General features: G+C 34.1%; 1 protein-coding gene across 1 annotated transcript in view; it reads right to left on the bottom strand.

Annotated features, from left to right (window-relative positions):
• The window catches only part of DNAAF6 (dynein axonemal assembly factor 6), a 40,441-nt gene that overhangs the window by 8,386 nt on the left and 7,670 nt on the right, over positions 1 to 24,385 (bottom strand). Inside the window, exons 2-5 of the mRNA XM_081276424.1 lie at positions 22,731 to 22,901; positions 18,274 to 18,346; positions 15,353 to 15,458; positions 12,213 to 12,309 (exon numbers count right to left, since the gene is read on the bottom strand). Of these exons, the coding sequence (XP_081132550.1) occupies positions 12,213 to 12,309; positions 15,353 to 15,458; positions 18,274 to 18,346; positions 22,731 to 22,898 (444 nt within the window). The 5' untranslated portion in view covers positions 22,899 to 22,901. The remainder of the gene's footprint in view (positions 1 to 12,212; positions 12,310 to 15,352; positions 15,459 to 18,273; positions 18,347 to 22,730; positions 22,902 to 24,385) is intronic.

Raw genomic sequence — 24,385 nt, 5'->3', positions numbered from 1 at the left:
ACATGGAAAATAGACATTAGTATTAATTGACCTCTGATTGTGCTCAAAACCTAACTTGTTTCATTATTGTATTTACTAACACCAGTAAATACAGGATGCCATTGATCAAACAATTAAAGAGATTGATGTTCTTTTCTTCATGTGGATGGCAAATTGAATTCATTTCAAAGAATTATTTTAATAAGTAAGCTATGAAAAACTGCTAAAATTTTCATGTTGAGACTTTCAACTTTTTTGAGAACTTAGTCTTTGGAGTCAGACTTGGGTCTGAATTCTAATTCTGTCACTAGCTATTTATTGTCTGCTACTTATCTATTATTGCAAAACCAAATACCCCTAAATTTGTGGCTCAAACAACAATAAATAGTTATTATTTCATACATTTTCAGTGGACCAGGAATTTGGGAGTGGCTTAGCTTAGTGGGTCTGGCTTAGGGTTTTTCTTGAGTTTGTGGTCAATATATTGGCGGGGTTGTAGAAGTCTGACAGTTTTTTCACATGGCTGTTGGCAGGAGACCTCAGCTCTTTATCCCATGGAATTCTTCATAGAGTTGCTTGAGTGCCCTTATGACTCAACAACTATCTTCTCCCCAGAATGACTGATCCAAATATCAAAGCAAAAACAATGCTCTTTAAAATGCAACCTAAGAAATGACACTTTTTCATTTTTGTAATATCTTGTTGCTTATTCAGGTCAGCCCTATTCAATATAGAAGGTTAGTCATAACCAACAGAGGGAAGAATATCAGGAGTGAAGCTGGTTATGACTAACTTGAGTCCAAACATCTGCCTTTAAGTCTGGTAAATGAAAATTAACAGGAACAATGTCCATTTAAGGTTTATAAGATCCTTTCTACATTCAGCTTCTCTTCAGGCAAGTATTTAAAAAACTACTCAGTATTTTTACTATCAAGAAATTCACTTTGAGGCTTTCCTTGAAAGAGGCAGAAATAGGTCAAAGTGCTTACAAATTATTTCCATAGGCATTCATTTGTTATCCTTTATGTTTTGTAATAGAGCTAGCTCACTATATCAAAGTCTTTGGAGGTGTCTTTATTGTGGGATTATCACTTTGAGTTTTAAATCTCTTATTTATTCTTTTGTTCTTATGAAAGATTTATGTGACAAGATGATTCATGAAAGATTATCTTCCTATAACCTATAAGTGATTAACATAGGCTCCCAAGCTCCTCAGATAAGCATATTTGATCTTATTACAAGATGTGTGAAAACTGACATGAGAAGTCTAAATAAGAGGTGTTCTGTGGAGATCATTCATTCTCGATTTCCTCTTGAACTGTCACTTTGTCACTACCAGAAGAGAAGAATAATTTTAAAATATCTTATATGTTACTTGGCCAATCTAAACTATTTATTGAAATTACAGTGAAACTTAAAGATATACAGAAAGTTTTGGGCTAATTCTTTGGAAGATATCCTAAATTAATGTATGGGTTATAGATATTGTAAAAATATTTCTATTTAAGGGCTGGGATTGTGGCTCAGCAGCAGAGTGCTCGCCTAGCACGTGGAAGGCTCTGGGTTTGATCCTCAGCACCACATAAACATAAATAAATAAAATAAAGGTATTTTGTCCAACTATAACTAAAAAATAAATATTTAAAAAATATATTTCTATTTGATAGAAATACATAAATAGCTCTCAAAATATTTGATTCTTAGGAAAGAAGTTAAGATCACCTGAGTTTCCATTTGAAACTAAACAACATTAAAAGTTCAGATTAACAGAAAAAATTGTTTACTTTCATTCTGAATTGCTTCAGTAATTTTCCATAATTTAGCTATGGAAAAACACATAAAATATTTTTCTACTGCAGCTATACTAAGTATAAAAATTCTCATGAGCAATAAAAACCTATATAACACCCCCAAAGTTGGTAGACCCCTACATTGAAATTATATAAATAATTGTATACACACATACACCCACACACACAATGGAATATTACTTAGCCATAAAGAAGAATGAAATAATGATATTTGCAGGTAAATGGGCGGAACTGGAGAATATCATGCTAAGTGAAATAAGCCAATCCCCCAAATCCAAAGAATGAATGTTCTCTCTGATTTGTGGATGCTAACTCAAAACAAGGGAGAGGAATAATAGAAATCCATTGGATTAGACAAAGGGAAGGGAGGGAGAAGGGATAGGAAAGACAATAGATTAACCAGACATAACTTTCCAAGCCTTGTATTTTAATACATGACAAGGATAACTCTGCATCATGTACAACCACAAGAGTGGAATCCTAAATAGGATAAGTTATACTCTATGTATGTATAATCTGCCATACTACATTCTACTGTCATGTATAAATAAAAACAAATTCAATTTTCTTTTTAAAAAAGAAAGAGGATCTCTTAGGCTGTTTGGAAAGGCTGTAGCGATGAAAGACTTGAAGCAGGGAGATGAGTCAAGTGAGAATCATAATGGCCCAGGTGAGACATGATGGTGGTTTACAACATGAAAGCAGTTGCAGTTGTAATGAAAACCAGATGGATTTATAATATATTTTGAAGGTAGAGCAAGTAAGATTTGCTGATGGATTGAATATGAGGTATTAAGGAAAAGGGAATGAAGGGTGATTTCGATTTTTAGCTTGAGCAAATAGGTGAATGTTACTGCTGTGAGGATGATAAGTGGGAAAGAGGTTTGGGGAAAACAACTGAATTCTGTTTGGGGCATGTTAAGTTTGAATTGCCTATTAAACCAGTGGGAGATGCCAAGTGAACAGTTGAGGGATAACCTATTTAAGGGTATAGGACTACATGGAAGAGAACAGATAAAGAAAAAAAGATACAAATCAAGACTGGGGATATAACTCAGCAGCAGAATGCTTGCTTACCATGTTGAAGGCCCTGAGTCCCATCCACAGCACTGCCCACTGTTGGGGTGGGAGAGGAGAGAATGCTCATGGGATAGTGAACAAGCATCAAAGGTCAAAGCTTAAGAAAACTGCATACAAAAGAGGAAGAGCCAGTGATTTGGGAGCAAAGGAGAGGAGGAATTCCTAGTGATTTTGGAAGAAAACTACCTATAGGATCATTACAGAGAAAACTGAGTCTCAAGGAGGGAATAGTCAAGGTGGTATGCTGCTAAATGATCATTCTCATACTCTCTTTTTCTAATCAGTGTTTCTAAACTAGAGAGAAGCAATATTGGCATTTTTTTTAGAACAATTCTTCACTTTTCAAGACCATCCCTTCTGTGGCAAGGCTGGCCCCTGAGTACTAAATGACAATAATATTCTGCAATCATTGTGACAACTGAAAATGCTTTCACCCTTTTCTAAATGTCCCCAGGGACCCATACCATGACTAATTTTTTTTTACTCTTTGATCATTAGCACCAGTGACACACCATAGGAACTAAATAAATATTACACAAATGGATCTTTGTTATAAGCTGAAAAGTATACTTAAAACTCTCCTAAGAAAAACTCCCTAAACTGGGGCTGGGGTTGTAGCCCAGTGTTAAAGAACTTGCCTAGCATGTGTGAGGAAAGGGGTTTGATTCTCAGTGCCACATAAAAAATAAACAAATAAAATATATTGTATCCATCTATAACTAAAAAAAAATTTTTTTAAACTCTCTAAATTGTGCCTCTTCCTCAATACCTATCTTTCTCCTTTTTTACACTGCTTAACTGTTCAAAGACAATCCATATTTGCTGCCTTGCCTTCTTCACTTCCTCTTCATTTTTCCAACTTTCTTCAATCCACATTAGCCATAACGCTGAAGTTTCTCTCTTCCAAAGATCACTGAACACTTGATTGACAAATCTAGAAGTTCCTTCTGCCTCCTAATCCTGGCTTTACTTCTGTTACAGCATTAGACACTATTGTGGTTTCCCTCCCATCTGAGAATCCTTCTCAGATCCTTTTCTTTTTTTTAACTCTTAAATTTATTTTTGCAACTGATATATAAAACCATAAAAATTATACATAACATTGGGGTGCCATGTGATGTTTCATTGCATGTATACATTGAGTAATGTTTAAATCAGGTTAATACATTATCTATTTCCTCAAACATTTATCTTTTTGGTAAAAAATTCAAAATCATTTCTTCTAGCTTTTTGAAATATACCGATCATTATTGTTATCTATAGTCATCCTACTGTATAATCATACACAAGAACTTCTTGCTCTTATCTAACTATAATTTAGATCCACTCATTCCTCCCTATCCCAACTCTCTTCAAACGCTGCTACTCTCAACTTCTATAACATCAGATTTTTATATTCCATGTATCCTCCTTTGTTCATCCATCAAATATTGGTATTTTCCAAGGTCAACCTATGAAACCCCTTGCATTGAATTAAAAGTTTTTGCCAGTTCCAGCTCAATGATTCTGGACCATGTAGTCTAGATATTTTGATTAAACATCCTCAAAATGACATCATCAAATGTGATATTACTGATTTTTATTACCAAGTAATATGTATACCCTAATTTCTTTCCTAATTTTAAGTCCATATCTCAATTTCTCTGTATTTCACTAGAGGGGACTTTTATTTTCAACTCTGCTAATTGTGGTATTAACATTTTAAATAGATATTATTTTCACAACTAGAAATACCTTAATTCTATACAATTAGATTAGCTCTATTTTTGTGGTACTGAGGATTGAACCCTTGAACCCAAAGCTCACACATGCTAGGCAAGTGCACTAACACTGAGCTACATCCCCAGCCCTAAATTAACTTTTTTTAATATTTAATTTTAGTTACAGTTGGACACAATACCTTTATTTATTTTTATGTGGTCTGAGGATTGAACCCAGGGCTCACAAGTACTTGGCAAGCTCTCTACTGCTGAGCCACAACCCCATCCCCCTAAATTAACTTTTAAGGAGACATTAGTTCCTCACTCCCACTACTACCATCATTGTGAAGGAATACTATAAGCTATAAATGTCTATATGTTTGAGAATTATTAGAAATTTAACTGAAGTTTGACTGTGCTGCCTGCAGCTGATAATAAAAAAATCACATTACATCACGAATATCCTTCCCCTTACCACACAGTCTGATATATAACAGATCAAACAAGGTCAGCATAATCAGGAAGCCTAACAAAAGAAAACAAAATAAAGCAGGTATATATCCTCTAGAATTTTAAATGGAAAAAGAGATTCTATTTACTTATGAAGCAGTCAAATCTACTTATTCATTAAAAGTAAATGAATATGAATGTTTTAACCTTAGGAGACAAATCATGATTCGAGGAGCAGACCATTCAAGAAAAAGTGAATTCTCACAGGATGAGCAGACACTTTGCCCAGAATGATTGATAGCCCTTTCTGAGATAAACACGTGATAAACATGTGATTCCTCATTGGGTCTGTTAGATGGTGACTGACTTCTATCCTATCCCTGACTCGGATCCTGTTCTCAGTAAGATTTGGGGATGGGAACAAGACTCATTTCCTAGGGAGGTGGTGACAATAAAAACTAAAAATAACCAGGCTTAACAGCTTGCTCATTAGGTCACATCAGAATGTCCTCTTGTCAATATAGATCCCTCAGAATAGGAGCACAAAAATATTATGCATCCATTCTACTTCAAAAATTTATTTGCAGGCTACTTTTCCCTTCTCCTTGATCAGAATAATTGGCAATATACTAAGTAAAATAACAATAACTCTAGTCCCACTCAGTTTTGAATTTTAGAGATAGTTTGTTGTTCAACATCCCTGAGTGAAAATGGGAATCCACTGACCTATATCCCCAATGTACCTACCCCACTTCCTGCCATAAACACTCCTGTGGAGAAGTCAGGCTATATTCCTACATATCTTTGATATAGTTCCTTTTTCCATATGCCTTAATTGGCACCCAAAAGTCCAGTGTCTCATTCAGTCCTGTCCTCAATAATAGACAGGTTTGCACTTTCTCACCTTGTTTCTATGATGGACTTTTTACTTCTCCCTCATCTTTGTTAGTACCTCCAAAACTATGCCACAATCCCAGCCTCACTGATCCAATCCCCCTTGTTTTTTATATTAAATTAATACCTGACTGTAGAACTGCAAGAAGAACTTATAATGTCTGTTTTGAACTGTCTCTGATTGTTGGTTTTATCTCACTGGCCCCCTTTTGTGTCCCTAATTAGCTAATTCCTTTAAGTTTCATAGTATCCCTCTCAACACCCCTCCCAAAACACACTCATATGTGAATGCAGAACATATGCATGTGCGCGCACACACACACACACATGCACACTACTGAAAATCACATCAACTTTGTTCCAATCCTGATGGAAATCAGGCATTCAGTGGTAGTAGATTCTAACACCTGCAGAAAACAAACACCATCAACTTTGAAAATCAACACCTCCAGTCTCTTTCTTCTTGAGTTCCACATGGATTTGTATTTCTAACAGCCTCCTGGATACTCTCAACAAAATTTCCCACAGGCACTTCAACCTAATATAACCCAAAATTAATATCTTTCTCTTAGAACTTTGTCTTCTTTTTGCATTCCATACCCCACCCCCACAACACACAAAGAAAACCACCCTTTGACTGCTTACTGTCCTGAAAGAATTGATGGTAATTAAAAACTGAAAAAATTCAGAAGATTAAAATGAAAAAAAAAAGAACATCTCTAAGTCAACCAGTTAGAGATAGCCATATTATATTCCTATACCTTAATTAAAGCCATCATTATTCACTTAGTCACCTGGACTAGAAACCTAACTCTTGTTTTTCCTTTACATATCTCATTCAATCACTTTCAAAGTTCTATATATTTACTGAAGACATTCTTTAATCTCCATCCCCATTGGCACAATCTATTCTTACTTCTTTCACTTGAACTAAGTGCAATTGCCTACCACCAGTTTTCCCAAACTCAGATTTATCTTCTATCACAATCACCACTAAATTCTATGTTCACACTGCCACCAGAGTTGTTCTGAAATATGCATGCAATCATTTAACTTACCCACTTTATTTTTAAATTTTTATTCTTTTAATTCAGTACTGGGGATTAAACCTAGGGGTGTTCTACCACTGAGTGACATCTCCGGCCCTTTTAATTTTTTTTTAAATTTTGAGACAGAGTCTCACTAAATTGCAAGTGAGACTTGCAATCCTCCTGCCTCAGCCTCCCAAGTTATTGGGATTACAGGCATGTACCACCACAGCCAGATAACTCACCCACTTTAAAATATTTACTAACACTAATATGCAGAAAATAAAGTCCAAATTTCATGGTGTTTTCTCTTCTTGAGCTTCCCTAACAAAATATCATACACTAGATAGCTTAAACAATAGAAAAAAAAATTGTTTGTAGTTTTGGAGCCTGGATCGGATGCTAGCATGGTTTAGTGAAGATCCTCTTCCTGACTTGTACATGGCTGGGGATTCCTTGTGTCTTCATATGGTGGGAAGAGAGTAAACAAGCTCTCTGTTGTTTTTTATCAGGCCACATTAATCATGAGGGTGCTACCTCATGATATCATGTAAACCTGCCTCATGACCTCATATAAACTTAATTATTTCTCTAAGACCCTATCTCTATATTGCATCATATTGGGAGTTTATAGCTTCAGCATATGAATTTTGGTGGGACCCAATTCAGTCCATAGCACATGATACAGCATTCAAAGGGTTTCACAACTAGCCCTAAGTCACTTATTCTATCTTCTATATTATTTTATGCCAGTGAATTCAAGGGCTCCAGAAATATCACAAATAGTTTTTAAAACATACTATCTACTTTCATAGCACTCTCTTTGCTCATACTGTTCACTTGTTTGGAGAACTTTTGACCCTTTGCTGCCTGAAATCTTATGGGTTCTTCAAATATTCTAGTGAAATGCTACTTCTGTTGCAAGTCAGCTTGGACTTCCCCTTCTTTTCATTCATATCATTTTACATAATTTTCCATTGAATTCAAATAGCCTGGGCTCAAATCTATCAAAGTCTACAAGTGTGACCTTAATGTGGTTGTACTTCAGTAACATCTATAAAATAAGGGTAATAATAACATCTATTTCATAGGGTTGGTGTGGTGATTAGTGAGTATATGTATAAAATTCTTAGAGAAATGCTTGGCACATAATACATGTTAAACAAAGTGTTTGCTATTATTATCATCATCATCATCATTATTTATATATCATATTAAGTGAAAATAACCAGGACAAAAACGTATTTTCATATTGTATAAATATAGGGAAATGGCTCCATTTTGGGACTCTAATGACTTTGCACATAGACCACATAGGCAAGGTTCAACTAGAGTGTGACCCAGCTCTTGGCAGAACATCCTGTGATCCTCCCGGAATATGGAAAGATAGGCAGTCTTTGAAGAACTACCTTAATTCTGTTTCTTATCTGCCTCTCTTCATTGTGGGAGGCTCTGTATTTTGCAGGAAGCTGCTGTGAGACAGTTTCTCTTTCTACTCCCCAGTTCCAGAAAGGCATATAACTTCCTACCTCACTCCCCTGGGCTATAGCATTTGTCACATAGTAAGTGTTCCATAAGTATTTTCTAATTAAATATTTAGAGCAAACAATGATACATATGTATTTGAAGATATACTGTCAAAGATATATATCAAACCCTTCACAGTGGGAGACTTGTGAGGAAGGATGGAGAATACAGACAAAGGATGAAAAGGACAAGAAAATACAAGGTAAAAGCCTCCTATTCATGAGGTTAAAGAAAAGCATACATGTCACCTACACAGAAGAAGCCCTCTAGCTCTCTTATTATTCTTCCCTTAATTATATGAGTATTTGACACCTTGTAAGCCTAAAATTAGTTTCTAAACTATAATATCAGGAGAAACTAAATCAGCATTATCCTAACTTTGTTTCAAGGAGCCTCTGCTGTTATCATGAGATATATCTCATGAGTGGTAGTACTTTTTATTTCCCCAAGGTGATAGTACTTGTATATGTTTTACATGTGGGGTTTTCTCATAAAAAATTATTTGTAGAAAAGGCATATTGGTAAAACAACAACAGCAACAAATCTGTAAAGCACAGATTTAATTCTAGCGTGAAAATACCTACATGTAGATTAAGGCCAGGGAGACTACGTAGCTACAAATTTAGGAGTAAAGCAACAGAGAAAAACAAGAGTACAGGTAGAATGTGGATATTGAATCTTCTTGGGTTTGGGGTTAGAAGTTTGCTGAAGATACACATATTGTTAATTCAAAACTTTGTTTAGGATTATCAGTTTGATTTAAGGTCCATAAAATTTGGAATCTGGGGCAGGTAAAGGAAAGGGTGGCTTATGAATTTCTAAAGTTCAAATCACTTCTTGTACTTAAACACATTGTATTTCTATTACCTTCCTTAGCATAAGTAAGGGTGTAAGCAAGGGTATTCTTATTAAAGTATCTTGATTGAATTGTTACATACAGACCAGATCCAAGACCCAAATAAAATATTTAACCAATGTAAGGTGCAATTTTCCCACATTTTCATGTTTTTGATATTGACATGCATTACATAATGCATACACTTAATGTGGTATTGTGCCTATTCTTCTCTCAAACATTGTTATAAATAAATGGCACGTTTAGCTAGGAATAGTGGCACATGCCTGTAATCCCAGTGGCTCAGGAGGCTGAAGCTGGAGGACTGAAAATTCAAAGCCAGCTTCAGAAACTTAGCAAAGCACTAAGCAACTTAGTGAGATCCTGTCTCCAAATAAAAAATAAAAAGGGCTGGGGATGTAGCTCAGTGATAAAGCACCCCTGAGTTAAATCTCCAGTATAAAATAAATACAAATAAAAAAATAGAATAAGTAATAAATAAATGGCACATTTATAATTTGATGATGTCTTGAATTCAAGAAAACACTATATTATCAATAGGAATAATAATCATATAAGTTTGAGCAATAAACACTTGAGATGGGGTCAACAATCTCTTTATGTCTTACCAATAGGGTTAAACAATGATGGTAAATAGCACCATCAATAAGCCTACAGGGGGGGCTGGGGTTGTGGCTCAGCAGGATAGTGCTCTCCTAGCATGTGCAAGGCCCTAGGTTCAATCCTCAGCACCATATAAAAAGTAAATAAATAAAATAAAGGTATTGTGTCCGACTACAACTTAAAAAAAATAAAAAATGAGCCTACAGGATAAAATTCAAACTACAAATCAGGCTTTATTTATTTGTTAGTGCTGGTGATCAAATCCAGGACCTTGAACATGCTAGGCAAGTGCTCTACCTCTGACCTACATACCCTGAACCCAAATCAGGGTTTTAAATTGTTTTTTGAGAATAAGCATACCAGTATGCCATTACCTATACTTATTCCTAATTCTTCTTGTACTCTTTACTTACACAAATATAACATGCTATTTCATGCCTAGATACCTTTCCATGTGCTTTTACCTATTCTGCTTATAACTCCCTTGGAATGTTGTCTACTATAGAAATCTGATCCAACCAAATGGAGCTGGTTGATCCCTTTATGTTTTATATCACTTTGTACCTGAATATACCTCTACATATGTACTTACAAAACTGAACTGAAATTATTTATAGGGGTCTACCTCCTTTACTGTAAATTCCTTGAGGAAATGGACCATTTCTTATTTATCTTGTATCTTGGTACTTAGGACAGTGTTTAGTATGTAGTAGTGTTCACTAAGTATTTAAAAATTGAATAAATGGGGATGTGAAGCACTTGCCTAGCATGCACAAGGTCTTGGGTTTGGTCCCAAGCAACACAAAAAAAAAGTTGAATAAATAAAGAAATAAGAGTAAGAAAGGAAAGTAAGAGGAAAAGAATGATATACAAGTGATAAAGTGCTATAGCACCAACAAATGTTTTATTTCCTGCTGTCCTTCAATGAGTGGTGTCCATGCCTTATCCAAACTCTCTGAACTCCTAGTAGATTTACAATTGACTTTCAATGAGTTTGGTAATAATAAAATTAGTTCATTTATGTTAGCTTTGTCACTTAAGTCATTATAAATTCATTAGAGGGAGGGATCAGTTCTTCTGCATATACTTATTGAGTTTTACATAAACTGTATGTTCCTATTATGAGGTGTTATTTAGTTTCCAAGATTCATTATTCAAGATACCTTTATTATTAAAACTAGTAGTAGCAATTTGCATGAGAGAAATGGAAAGGCTCACTACAGATTTATTTATTTTGGGCCTAGAATTTCTCCAGAGCTTAGAGTAATCCCCAACACTAGACATCGAAAACATAATTTTACAGTAATTTAGGAGAGAGGAATTTGAATATTACTGGTAAAACCCTGAGAACTAATTACTTCAAGATCACTTGAAATCTTAACTCATTAGAGTTTGAAAAATCTCCTGAGGTACTTAAAGTCACTTCCCATTATTTTACTTGATTCAATTGAATATCTTAGATTTTGCTAATAAGAGAAAACTTGAAGTTCATGCCAAAGAGAGATTCCATTTATCATTTGCTTAAGGAAAAAAAAAATATTAAGCATCTTCTATGGGCACCTCAGTATTCTATAATGTATTCTAAGAAAGGAGGAACAAAGATAGAAGGATAGCTCCTACCTCAAAAATGACTTAACAGAATTACTTATGTTTGCTGCCAAAATAAGTCTAATTCTACACTCTAGATCAGGCCCAGACTTTTCAATAAGATCATTAGGAGGATCAAATAAGGAGAAGTAAGGTGGTACTATTGATTTTGCTGGTATTATTATGGTTATTATATGGAAACAGCAACTTGAATGCTCCCCAACATGCTGTAGTGTCATTCAAATAAGGGAGTGAAGCAACATTTTAGACATCTTCTTAGTAGTTTAAATCAGATGTTTAGAGGTAAACTGATTCAGGGAAGGTGATATTTCATTCTGATTGCCTATCAGCATCAAAAGGTAATAACCAATCAGTCAGTATGCATGTGACAGCAGTAAGATGAAAGAATATTCAGTACAATCAGACTGCATGGTTTTAGTAGGAGGACCTGTAGTAATCATGTATTGTATCATATGATTTTACTATGTTTGTAAATCTTATCCAACATGTGTAAACTTCATTGGTTTTGTAAATGTCACCAATTTTAAACTGTCTGTCCCATTATTCCCATTGTGCCTGAAACATGGTAACAACTATGAAGAATTTACATCATTGCCTACAATGTTATATATATAACAGTCAGTCAATTCAGCTGTAATGGTCATACAGACAATGGGAAAAGGGAGGAGAGGCTTACCACGAGCTCCTGACAACATGCTGTTGAAGAATCCTTTCTTGTCAATCCTAGGTATATATCCTCAGTTCCCACCTGCTGTTTGAATATAATCTCATACCTGAAAAAAAAGTCAATTATGATAGGGACTCAAATGAAAGAGCAATTTCCTGTCACAAAGCAGAAAACTAGAAACATATGAGGATATGCTATTACAAAAAGTAAAAGGACTAAATAAAATGCTTGCTTTTTAGTAGTAGAACAAAAAGGAGCAGAAGTCTAGAAACACAGTAAAAAATACCAACTCTAAAAAGCAGGATTATTATTTTGTACATACTTATTTTCTAAAATAAACCTTAACTCTTTTGGAACTATATGGATAAAATGGATTGGGGGAATTTCTAATAATATTATACTAAGATTAAAAGTAGAAGATCAAAAAAGGTCCATTCATAGAATACAATGGCTCAGGAAACACTGAGCCCATAACCCAGGATTTGATGGATAAACAGAAACCCACCTCTGCTAATTTTTAACCACAAAGTAAAGTTAGAAAATCCAGGTTTCATATTGTCTCTGTTAACTGTGTGACCTTAGTCAAGTTACAAATTCCTAAGGTCTTGGCTTCTTTGCTTGTATGATTCATGGTAAGGGTGGGTGAAAACTAAATGATTTTTATGGTCTTTTCTATTTCCATAGTCCTACACTGGTAAATCAGCACAGCTACACTATGGCATATAGAAACCGATCGTACAGAATTCTTAGTTCAATGAAGGATTTTCCTGTTATTTTATCCCACAAAGGCAATTCACAAATCTTTTCTTCCTCTTAAATTTGGGCTCTTCCTCTAAAATTTAGTGCTGATGATTGAACCCAGGGCCTCATGCATACTAGGCAAGTACTCTGTCACTTAGCAATACCTCCTGCCCTAAAATTTAGGTTTTTTTTTTAAATTTTTTAGTTGTTGGTAGACCTTTATTTTATTTATTTATATGTAGTGCTGAAAATTGAACTCAGTGCCTCACACATGCGAGGCAAGTGCACTACTACTGAGCCATAGCCACAGCCCCCTAATTTTTTTTTTTATGTTTATTTATATCCTAATGAAGAAATGGTAAATTTCTGAGCTGGAAGACTAGAGGACTAGAATGAACTTCTGACCATTTGCAAATAGGAATGCGCAAGAATAAAAAAGGGATGGGGGGATTTAAATAGAACTAGAAATAAGTAGATATTTGATATGGGGCACTTGTCTCTTAATAGGCTATAATGTCTACCAATATTTACAAATGTTAAGCCAGGTTAAAATAAAACAGAAAGGATCATTCCATCAGCTCATGACTCCCAGATGGATTTGCTCAGGTTCCTGCTCTTATCCTGAGCTTCAGACACAATTTTCCAACAGCCTACTATATAGGCTTGCCTTCATGTCTCAAAGGCATTTCAGGGTCTACATATCTAACACCAAACTCACTGCTTCTTCTCCACCTACATACCCTACCACAGTTAATGCATTCACCATTTTACTCAATCACCCAAGCTAGTAAGCCTAACATCATCTTAGATGCTCTCATCCATTTTATCTAATTATATACAAAACCTTCCTTCAAACTTGCTCAAATAAAGATCCTCATACTTTTCCCCAAGGTCAGGGTCTTAGCTTAAACCCTTATTATTTTTCATTTGGCCACTTATAAGTCTTCTTTTCTAAACAGTTTGTTCATGTTACCCATTTTCCTCTTTACCCATTGGGCATTATGAAATTATTTTCAAAAGGTAAAACTTTCTGGGGCTGGAGTTGTGCCTCAGTGGTAGAGTGCTCACCTAGCATGTGCAAGGCACTGGATAAAAAAATACAGATAAAAATTGTAAAAAGCAATGTTCCTCACATATTGAATGGAGTTATTATTTATTTAAAGCTTTCATGAATGTTCTATCTAGAGAACCTCAAACATGGGGATGAAAAGTGAAAATGGATTCAAATTTGGACTTTTCTGCATTCAGATGTGTGATATTCATAAGACAATGTGACAAATGAGTGACTTCTTAACTTTCATATGGATGTGTGGGCACTGTATAAACTTAACCTGAGATTTTCTTTTTTCATTCTTAAGATGCAGACAGAAATGTTGTATTAAAATCTCCTTTGATTTTTTACAAGGTTTATATTTTTTAGCATAGTTTATTTGAAAGCTGGATACTTCTTTCCCATTAATTACCTCCACTCTCCCACTGCTTCTATTTTCAAAACTGATATAGAAGATACAAGCACTATTTTTTTTAAACGAATTAGACAGTTTTTTAGTCACAATTAGAAAAGTTGACAGATCACTTGCCATAAACGTCTTTAATAACTAATAAAGTACATTATAATTTTACAAATATTGCTTTTGTTTTTTGGTTTATCTATATACTCAAAGTTTTATATTAAATATATATGTATATATATATTTAATGCTTACTCTATTTAGCAATTAATTTCATCAATATATGCAAACATACTTTATATTCCTTAGAAGTATGAGGGTTTTAAAAAAGCTGAAAGCCTTTTTTCATGATAATGATTCTAAATTTTGTATCTAGAGTTTGATGGTATTGAAAAGGCTACAAGGCTTGAATTTTGTTTGCAAAATACACTGAATACTAAGCATAATCCTGAAATATTTAGTGAGTAAGTCTGGATAATAATTGATAATTGAAGGTAATACATAGCCTTTTGCTGAAATTATAAAACACTGAGTAATTAAAAGCAGGTCATTGACACATAAACATGGTATTATAATTGGGTTTGTATGAATGCTTGCAATTTAATGGGGTGATTTTCTCCTAGTGTTACTTCTATACTAGACAACAAACTGACATTAAATATAAATTTATAATGAAAATGACAATTTTTCATTTTTTTGCTTGATAAAACTGAAAGGAAGGTATTATGTTTTATTATTTGTTTTTGCCTTAGAAGGGGAAAAATGATCAATTATATGTGTCCTTCTATGTGTCTCTATTGTTTTCTTTTATGTGGTATAAGCAATTATACATGCCTTCTGTGTGTACCTATAGTTTTATATTTTGTGTGGTATAAGTTACTTTATGAATTGTCAAAAATAGAATGATATCAGATGATACTTAAACCCTAAACACATTCCTGGCTTCACTTGACTTACTCTGGAATTTCTCGAACATCCCACATGTCATCATGCTCTGCTCCTTCTGGAACTTCTTCTGGATTCCAGATGTCCTCACTATTTTCATCACTGGTTTGAGAGATGGCTGTGAAAAAAGGGAAGATAAAGCTGAAGCTGTGGCTTATTTTCCTTCCATGAAGAACATGGATCGTGTTCTTCACACACTTTTTGGGATAATTGAAGTAAAACATTTTTTATTTGTAATCACTAGCTTGCTCTTTGGGCCCAGACAGGCTAAATTAGTAACAACTGATCTTAAATATTATCAGTACAGACCAATAAATTATAGAATTATAATAATAATTGTAGAAAAATACATAAGCAAAAAAATAGATAATCTATAACCTAACTTCCTGGAGATAATTAATGTTCTCATTCTGATGTTTTATGTCTTCCCAGTTCCTCTCTGTCTGTCCTCTCTCCCTCTCTCTCTCTCTCTCTCTCTCTCTCTCTCTCTCTCTATATATATATATATATATATACATATATATATATATAAATATATATATATAGATATAGATATAAGACATATATATATATATATATATATATATATATATATATACACACACACAAAAGAAATACTGTACCTTTTCAGAAACAAACAGGATCACATGTAAAATATTTATATGCATATATAAAAGATAAAAATCAAACATGATCAATCTGATTTAGATAGAAATGTGAGCCTAGTATTGTGTTTTACTACATAAAACACATGAATACCTTTTCTATGCAAACATGACATTGCTTTAAAAATAATATCAATTAAGGAAACTTAAAGCAGTGGTATGAGGATCATTTTTTAATCCAGTATTTTCCTCACATATATATGAGCTTTAAAGAAAATATATCACTTCTTATCCTTCATGCAGAACTTTTGATTTTCTATGTCATCTTTAAAATATTTTTAAAGTAGACAGGCTCCAGTAGTATGCAAAAATCCAGCTTACATTTGTTCTATTGTGGCATCTATGGGAACATGCATTAGGTGCAGCACATAGAGTCCTTTCAAGTATTCCCAGAAATTCACTTGATTGCCAGGTTTTCAATTCTGCCAATTCTTTTTAAATTACCTGCTTCTATCTAGCATGGTCAAATTTATATAAAACATTTTACATGTGACTCATTGTCCTCAAAATTTAGAGAGTATTAGACTTACATTATCAGAAATAACAGACAACACAGAAGTACATCTGGATTTGAACTACTCTGCCATGTAGTAATCTCTAAGGCAAACTGCCTCTTGAATAATAACTGAAAATTGTAAATATCCTCAGACCTTATTTTAGCCATTATTTTAAAACATTTTTTCAGATATCTTTCACAATTAGTTAGATTAATGAATGAATTCACTTCCTCTCTCTGTCCATTTTCTGGTAACTGTGATCATCACCAACAGAATTAGAGTTTCCTATATTTTTTTAGTTGTAGTTGGATACAAAACCTTTATTTTATTTATTTATTTTTCTGTGGTACTGAGGATTGAACCTGGGGCTTCGCACATGCTAGATGAGTGCTCTACCACTGAGCCACAACCCCAGCCCCTAGAATTTCCTATATTTTTAAAGATTTGAGAAAAGCTCAATTCTGTGAAAATGTATACACCAAAATGCTAGGAAAACATTACAAAATGTCTTTATTCTAGTTTTTGGACCCATGGTTATTATTATTGTTGTTGTTGTTGTTTTGAAGGACTAGGGATGGAACCCAGGACTTCTACATGCTAGGCAAATGCTTTGCCACTGAGCTACCTCCCCAAACCCTGGACCTGTGATTTTTAAAATAATTCCATGAACTTTAAATTCACAAGTATCAATGTAAGATAAAATTGTGTGGTAACTTCTTTTATTGTTTTCTCCAAAAGCCTATTAGCTCAAACAAAGCAGGGACTATTTTGATATTGATATTGATAACAGTCTCTGAGATGATCATACTGCCTGGCACATAATAGGCTCTCATAAATATTTATTGAATGAATTAATAAGGGAATTGTGTGAAATTGCCAGGATATGGAAGAATAGAAGGTGAAGAAGCTAAGCAACTTGGGAAAGAGACCCTAAACATTAAAATGATTATCTAATCATACATGACTTTCTTAGTCACATGTCCGAAAATATGTCAGTGTGGATAATTCAAGGCAATGATTTTGCATTATTAGGAAAACTGCTTCCTGCCACAGTAGAGTAAAAATAATATCACAGAATTTTTATGTGTAAATGGCTATTCATCATTTCCATGATTATTTCTTTATCTATTTTTTTTTTTTTTGGTACTGGGGATTGAACCCAGGAGCATTTAACCACTGAGGTATAACTCCAGCCCTTTTTTGTATTTTATTTAGTCACAGGGTCTTACTGTTTTGTTTAGTGCCTTGCTGAGTTGCTGAGGCTGGGATTATAGGTGTGGCACCACTCCCAGCTTCTTTTTTAAAAATATTTTTTATATTGACAAATAAAAATTTTATATACTGGTCATGTACAGCATAATGTTTTGAAGCATGTAAACATTGTGTAATGGTTAAACCAGGCCAAATGGCATATACATTACCTCATATACTTTTAAAAATTTTTATATTCCTTTTTAAAAAAATACTTTTTTAGATATTGATGGAACTTTATTTTTTTCATTTACTTATATGTGGTGCTGAGAATTGAACCCAGTGCCTCACATATGCTAGGCAAGTGTTCTACCACTGAGCCACAACCCCAGCCCTCATACACTTATATTTGAGGTGAGAACACTTAAAATTTACACTCATAGCAATTTTTAACTATGAAATACATTGTTGGTTAGGTCATCTTAATAAATGCTAATTTTGGTATTACTCTCCATTTAATTCTACTACCAAGTATTTATATTGATTATATTGATCTATACTGCTTTATTAAATAACTTACCATTGAGCTCTTCTGATTTTGGTGGTCCAATATTTCCAGGACCCATGGCTCCAATAGTAGATGAACAGTTTGACTGGGAAAGAAAAAAAAATCCAACATTCTATACTACTAGTATAACTATATGACTAGTAATACTTTAAATCTAATAAGGTTTCCATCTAAAAAGCTCATAGAACTTTCCAGTTTAATTATTCACCATTGTTATACAATAGAGAGACAAATACCAAGTATTATTTTGAATGTGTTTTCCTAGTACTTTCAAAAAGTATTCAGTTTAATTGACTCTGGGGCAGAATTGATTTTTGGTCAGACTAAATCCCCAGTTCTAGGTTCAGTGAACCATCCATCCCTGGGGATAGGGGAATGAGCCACATTCATCTTCATGAAGGTTAGAACCAAGGGTTAGTAGAAAAGCATTGACACTTTTGGATTTGGGCACTGTATCATTGTAAGAAGATGGGGGATAGAAATGTAGGAAAGTTTTATAGAAATAAAAACTAAGAAGTAACTAGAGGTTAAATATTCAGACTTCCAAAGACCCATTCAAAAACCTTGACAACTTTCACTGTTTTCCTCTATGAGTATGAAATGTTTCCTCTTCCCACCACCTCATGACACTGAACTAGTGGATTTATACAGTAACCCCCAAATGTAGGAAAGTTTTATAGAAATAAAAACTAAGAAGTAACTAGAGGTTAAATATTCAGACTTCCAAAGACCCATTCAAAAACCTTGACAACTTTCACTGTTTTCCTCTATGAGTATGAAATGTTTCCTCTTCCCACCACCTCATGACACTGAACTAGTGGATTTATACAGTAACCCCCAAATGAATATTGTCAAATACATGCTGATCCACATTATTGTACATACATTTTTATTTTGCCATCTTCTGCACAAGCTTTTATTCTATAAGAGAACTGACCCTGACTCCAGAACCAGAACAGTCTTCATTTTTTCAAGTATTACAACATCAATATAATGATAACCACCTCATTGGCCTGTCAGGGATTCTTTGGTATTTCAAGAAAGTTCCAACTTCTTACTAATTGTTCTTGCTGATTTCAGGGTCTGTAGCTCTAATTCACTCCATTGTCAAATATTCTTATCTCCCTGGGTCCTGAAAACTAGCACCTCTAGTTCTCCTTTCTCAGGCCCTTGCTCTCATCTCCTAAGATTTTATACATGTTCAAAAGTTAGAATGTCCTGTTTGGGCAAGGGGAGTTTGTCTTTCCTTGAAAGCTCATAAGAAAAGTTCAACTGGGTCTTTATTATGCTAAACTATTCTAACAGTCATAAATCAGAAATTAATCTGTAACATCTCAACAGTTTCTGAGACAGTAAGTATTCTTTTTCAAAAAGAAGATTCTAGGGCTGGGGATGTGGCTCAAGTGGTAGCGCGCTCGCCTGGCATGCCTGCGGCCCGGGTTCGATCCTCAGCACCACATACCAACAAAGATGTTGTGTCCGCCGAGAACTAAAAAATACATATTAAAAATTCTCTCTCTCTCTCTCTCCTCTCTCTCCTCTTTTACTCTCTCTAAAAAAAAAAAAAAAAAGATTCAAAACTGCTATGTCTGCCGTTAAGGCATTACTGACATTTTTATGTGAAAATCCCAAGACAGTATTCTGGGTAATTTTTTTCTTCTTTTTAATCACTAAGGTCATATAAATGTGTAGTACCTTTATTAAATTATTAATCATCAGAATACTAATAGTCAATCAGGGCAAAGCATTTCTTGGAACATGAGGATCTCTTGTTTTGTTGAGTGCCTTCTTCCACAGAAAATTAAAATCAGTAGAAATAAAACCTTGAACATTCCCCCCAAAAATTGGTATGCTCCTCATGGAAAGTGATGATTAGACCAGAATGTCAGAACATAGGGGGCGTCATGATTTATTAACAATGAAAATAAATGATTAAAAATAAAAATTACAAGTGAAAATATGGAATGAGAAAATAAAAACATTAAAAACCATCTGGAAATTGTTTTCTATAAGGACATCCTTTGAGTCTTTTTTTTTAAAGAGAGAGAGAGAAAGAGAATTTTAATATTTATTTATTTATTTATTTTAGTTTTCGGTGGACACAACATCTTTATTGTATGTGGTGCTGAGGATCGAACCCAGGCCGCACGCATGCCAGGCAAGCACACTACCGCTTGAGCCACATCACCAGCCCATCCTTTGAGTCTTTATCATGAATCTATAGCCAATTATCTGAGCAATTTATTATTTCAATTCATGCCACTGTGCAATATATAAGAGAGTTTGAACATCCTTGTCATAATGTCTGTGAAGAGTAGTGAACCTTATTTCTCACAGGCCTTAAAATCTCCTCAGGAGTTTGAAAAACAACACACATACTCTCTTACCAATCTCCCTGACTCTTAATAATTCATTTAGAAGAGGGATATTATAAATGAACCAATGTGCATGCAATGGTTCTCTTGCTGTTTTTTTTTTAAAGAGAGAGTGAGAGAGGGGGGAAAGAGAGAGAGAGAGAGAGAGAGAGAGAGAGAGAGAGAGAGAGAGAGAGAGAATTTTTAATATTTATTTTTAGTTCTCGGCGGACACAACATCTTTGTTGGTATGTGGTGCTGAGGATCGAACCCGGGCCGCACGCATGCCAGGCAAGCGCGCTACCGCTTGAGCCACATCCCCAGCCCTCTCTTGCTGTTTTCAGAGAGTATATTTTCAAAAACATATCACTCTTGTAATCATTTCACAGTTCCCCAGATTAATACATGTTAAAAAATGAAAGACAGTTTCTCTCCTGGAAAATTTAATAGTTCATTAGAAACATTAATTATTCTCCTACTGTTCTGATACTCTAATTCTATACACTCTAATGATATCTGTACTGTGGTGTCTGAATGACCAATTATCTCAAAATTGCTTATAACCCAGATATACAGAATCATACATTATTATAGTAATTTTCCTTTATAAATTGTACAATTTGGTAAAATGATGTTACAGTTTCTCTGTTCTCATAAACATCTTTTCTCCTAGAAATACTTCTATATGCAAATAAACATCACTAAGACATAAACACCAAAGGGAAAAGGCTTTGTAACCAGGGTATGTCCTTATCTCTATTCCAATTATAAGTTCCATTTTACTATATTTCAAGATCACTGTCTCTCAAATATTTGATATACTTATTAAATATTGCATAACCCTTTCTCAAGATTTAAGCTTCAGAAAATTATTATTCTGCTATTTCAAGGTATCAAAAATGAACTTGATTTCCCAACATCATTGATATATTGCTCCTTTTGTATATTTGTTGTATATATGTGTGTGTACTTGTGTATATGTGTGTGTTTCACACTAGTATTTTTTTGCTAGGATCTACTCAGACTTTTCATTTACTAAAACTTTCTGGTTCCAAGATAACTCAGTTTCCCTGTCTACAAATATAAATGACAAATGTGGCTATTTTATTTCCATTTCATGACTTATTTAATTCTACCCTGCTCCACCTAAGCTCTTCCTTGAGGGCGAACGCTCAATTCTATGTCTGAGTCATTGAATTTATATCCTATTCAGAATATACTTGCTTTTCCACACAATGGCCAAAAGGAATTTTTGGAGGAGTAAACTGATATGTATGTTCATGGAAGATGATTTATTCATAGTCACAATAATTAAAAAACTCATTAAATTGTTTTATGTAAATTGACATATTCTATTACATTATGAGATTTCTGCCCTAAAATTTGTCTTATCATAAACAGTCTGATAACCAAGCTTCACTGACATTTAAGAAGTGGAGAATGGAGGACAGATTTTTTTTTGTTTGTTTCGGTTATTCTGGAAATAATGGCAGTAACCTTGGGGTTGCCAAAGCTCAGTTCAGGGAACCCTTTTCTTCCCCAGTGAAGCCCATCTTGCTGTTGCAAGGCTCAATGATCTTATCTGTCCTGAACCCAAATGCTATACAGCTAATTCAGACATGTACTAGGAAGTTGACCTTAGTAGGCCCAAACAAGTTTGTCCTATTATTTGGCTCAAAATATCTTGTTCTGTTTTCATATTTACACAAATTTTTAAAAATCAAAGAACTGGCACTTGGAGGTCCAATTAATACTGTATAATTGAAAAATACTTGTTTTATAGAAATACTGTCTAGGCAAAAATAGTCCTAGCTACCACTCTGCAATGGTTGTCAAGCATTCTTTGACCATAAATATAAATGACAAACGTGGCTATTGCTACCATAGTTACAGAACTATTTTCCTATTCAGTGTTCAGGTGGTTTAGAAAAATATTATTATGTTTGCTAGAAATGTACTAGAGGTTATACTCTCATGCATAATCAGCCTTGCATCCTCCTGTGAATGTATCAGATGACACAGCTTTGCTCCCACAGCAAGGTGGGAACAAGTTGTTCAAATACAGCTCCACAACTTCACTGAACGGAACTAATTGATCTGTAAGAATATGACCACCTGTCCAAAGTCGAAATCATCCTCTTCTTCAGGATAAAGTAGATTGGAGAGGGCTTCCAGAGTAGAAATTGAAGAAATAGTCTCAATTTCCATATTTTCAGATTCAATATTTTCTGTTTCCATATTTTCAGTTTCTGTATTTTCAGATTCCATATTTTCAGATTCCATATTCTAAAGAACAAGATAATCAGAAGTAAATATTTTACCTTTCTGTTTTATTTAAGACATAAAGATTTTTTTATTGTCATATCTCCCTTCTTTCACTGGGTCACTCCATTGTCTCTTATTTGAAAATATTTGTAATCTACTTTAGATAGATACATGTATTTTGCTAACTCACAGACCTGGGGCAGCAAGTAAACTCAAGCTTTCAGCCTGCTTTACTAAAACTTCGTATTCAATCTAACAAGCACTTCACTTACCATACTGGTTCTCAGGTTTTAGTGTGCTTCAGAATCAGAATCACCTCGAAAAAAAAAAAAAAAAAAAGAATTACTCAGGAAGTTGGATAAAGATGCAGATTCTTACAGGTTATATACCATTACTTGAGAACATACATTTTTAGACTATATCTGTTTCATGTATGCTATTTAGGCTACATATTCCATTTAGGGAATGGAAAAAAAAGCTGTTGCTTCAGGGATATGCCAGATAACCTTTATTTAGTTCACACTTTTGCCTCAGATGAACCTGTTCCTATCTGCTTTATTTCAGTTCCTTATTATTATTTTTTGGGGGGGTCATGCTAGGAATGGAATCCAGAGCTTTACACAAGACAGGCAAGGGTTCTATCACTGAGCTCTGCCACCAGTCATCCCTCTTTAAAATTTTGAGACAGGGTCTCACTGAATTCCCAATCTGGTCTCTGACTTGGGATCTTTCTGCCTCAGGCTCCCTGGCACCACCATGACTACTATTTCAATTCTTAATTAACCCTAGTGATACCTAGCATTATATTTCCATTTGAGATCTCTAACAGGTTGTTTAATTTACTGTAGTGAAAGTTAACACACAATTGTTTTTATGATTTTAACACCAATACTACATATGTCTGGTGTGGAACATTTTGGAAATAACACATTAAAATATAAACAATAAAATTACAAATATTTAAAATTCTGACATCAGTATTTTAAATAATCTCTGTAGTTATTTTTAGAGTAGGGATATTCAGGATCTTTAAAAATCTCAGTGGTGTCAGACTATAATGAATAACCTGAAAAAAGACTGTAGAATTAGGCCTATTGTTAGTGATTTGGGCATAACCACAATAGGAATCTTTCTACATTTCTGCTGATATTTTTAAAACATCATTTTATAAAACTAACTCTCAGAAAACATTTCTTTAATGCTTTTATTAAAACGATCCATTAAATTTTTGTATTGTGCCTAGAAAGGTAATACAAAGAGATTCCTAAGTGTATGCTGGTATAGTCTCCTGTCATAATCAATCTGCATGTAGATGGTGTTTGACAGATCTTCTGTTTTATTATTATGTTTTACTTTTATTTTGACTTTCTTTGTTAAATATAAAACTTTCCTTAATATCTATTGGAGATGTCAAGGATGAAACAAATGTTAAATTGCCCCATACCTCTAGCATACAGGCAATATATCACAAAGATTAAGAGTAAAGGTCCTGGGGTTATGCTGCC

Source organism: Spermophilus citellus (genome assembly GCF_964194105.1).
Source record: "Spermophilus citellus genome assembly, chromosome: X".
Taxonomy (NCBI): domain Eukaryota; kingdom Metazoa; phylum Chordata; class Mammalia; order Rodentia; family Sciuridae; genus Spermophilus; species Spermophilus citellus.
This window is presented reverse-complemented; position numbering and strand designations above follow the sequence as displayed.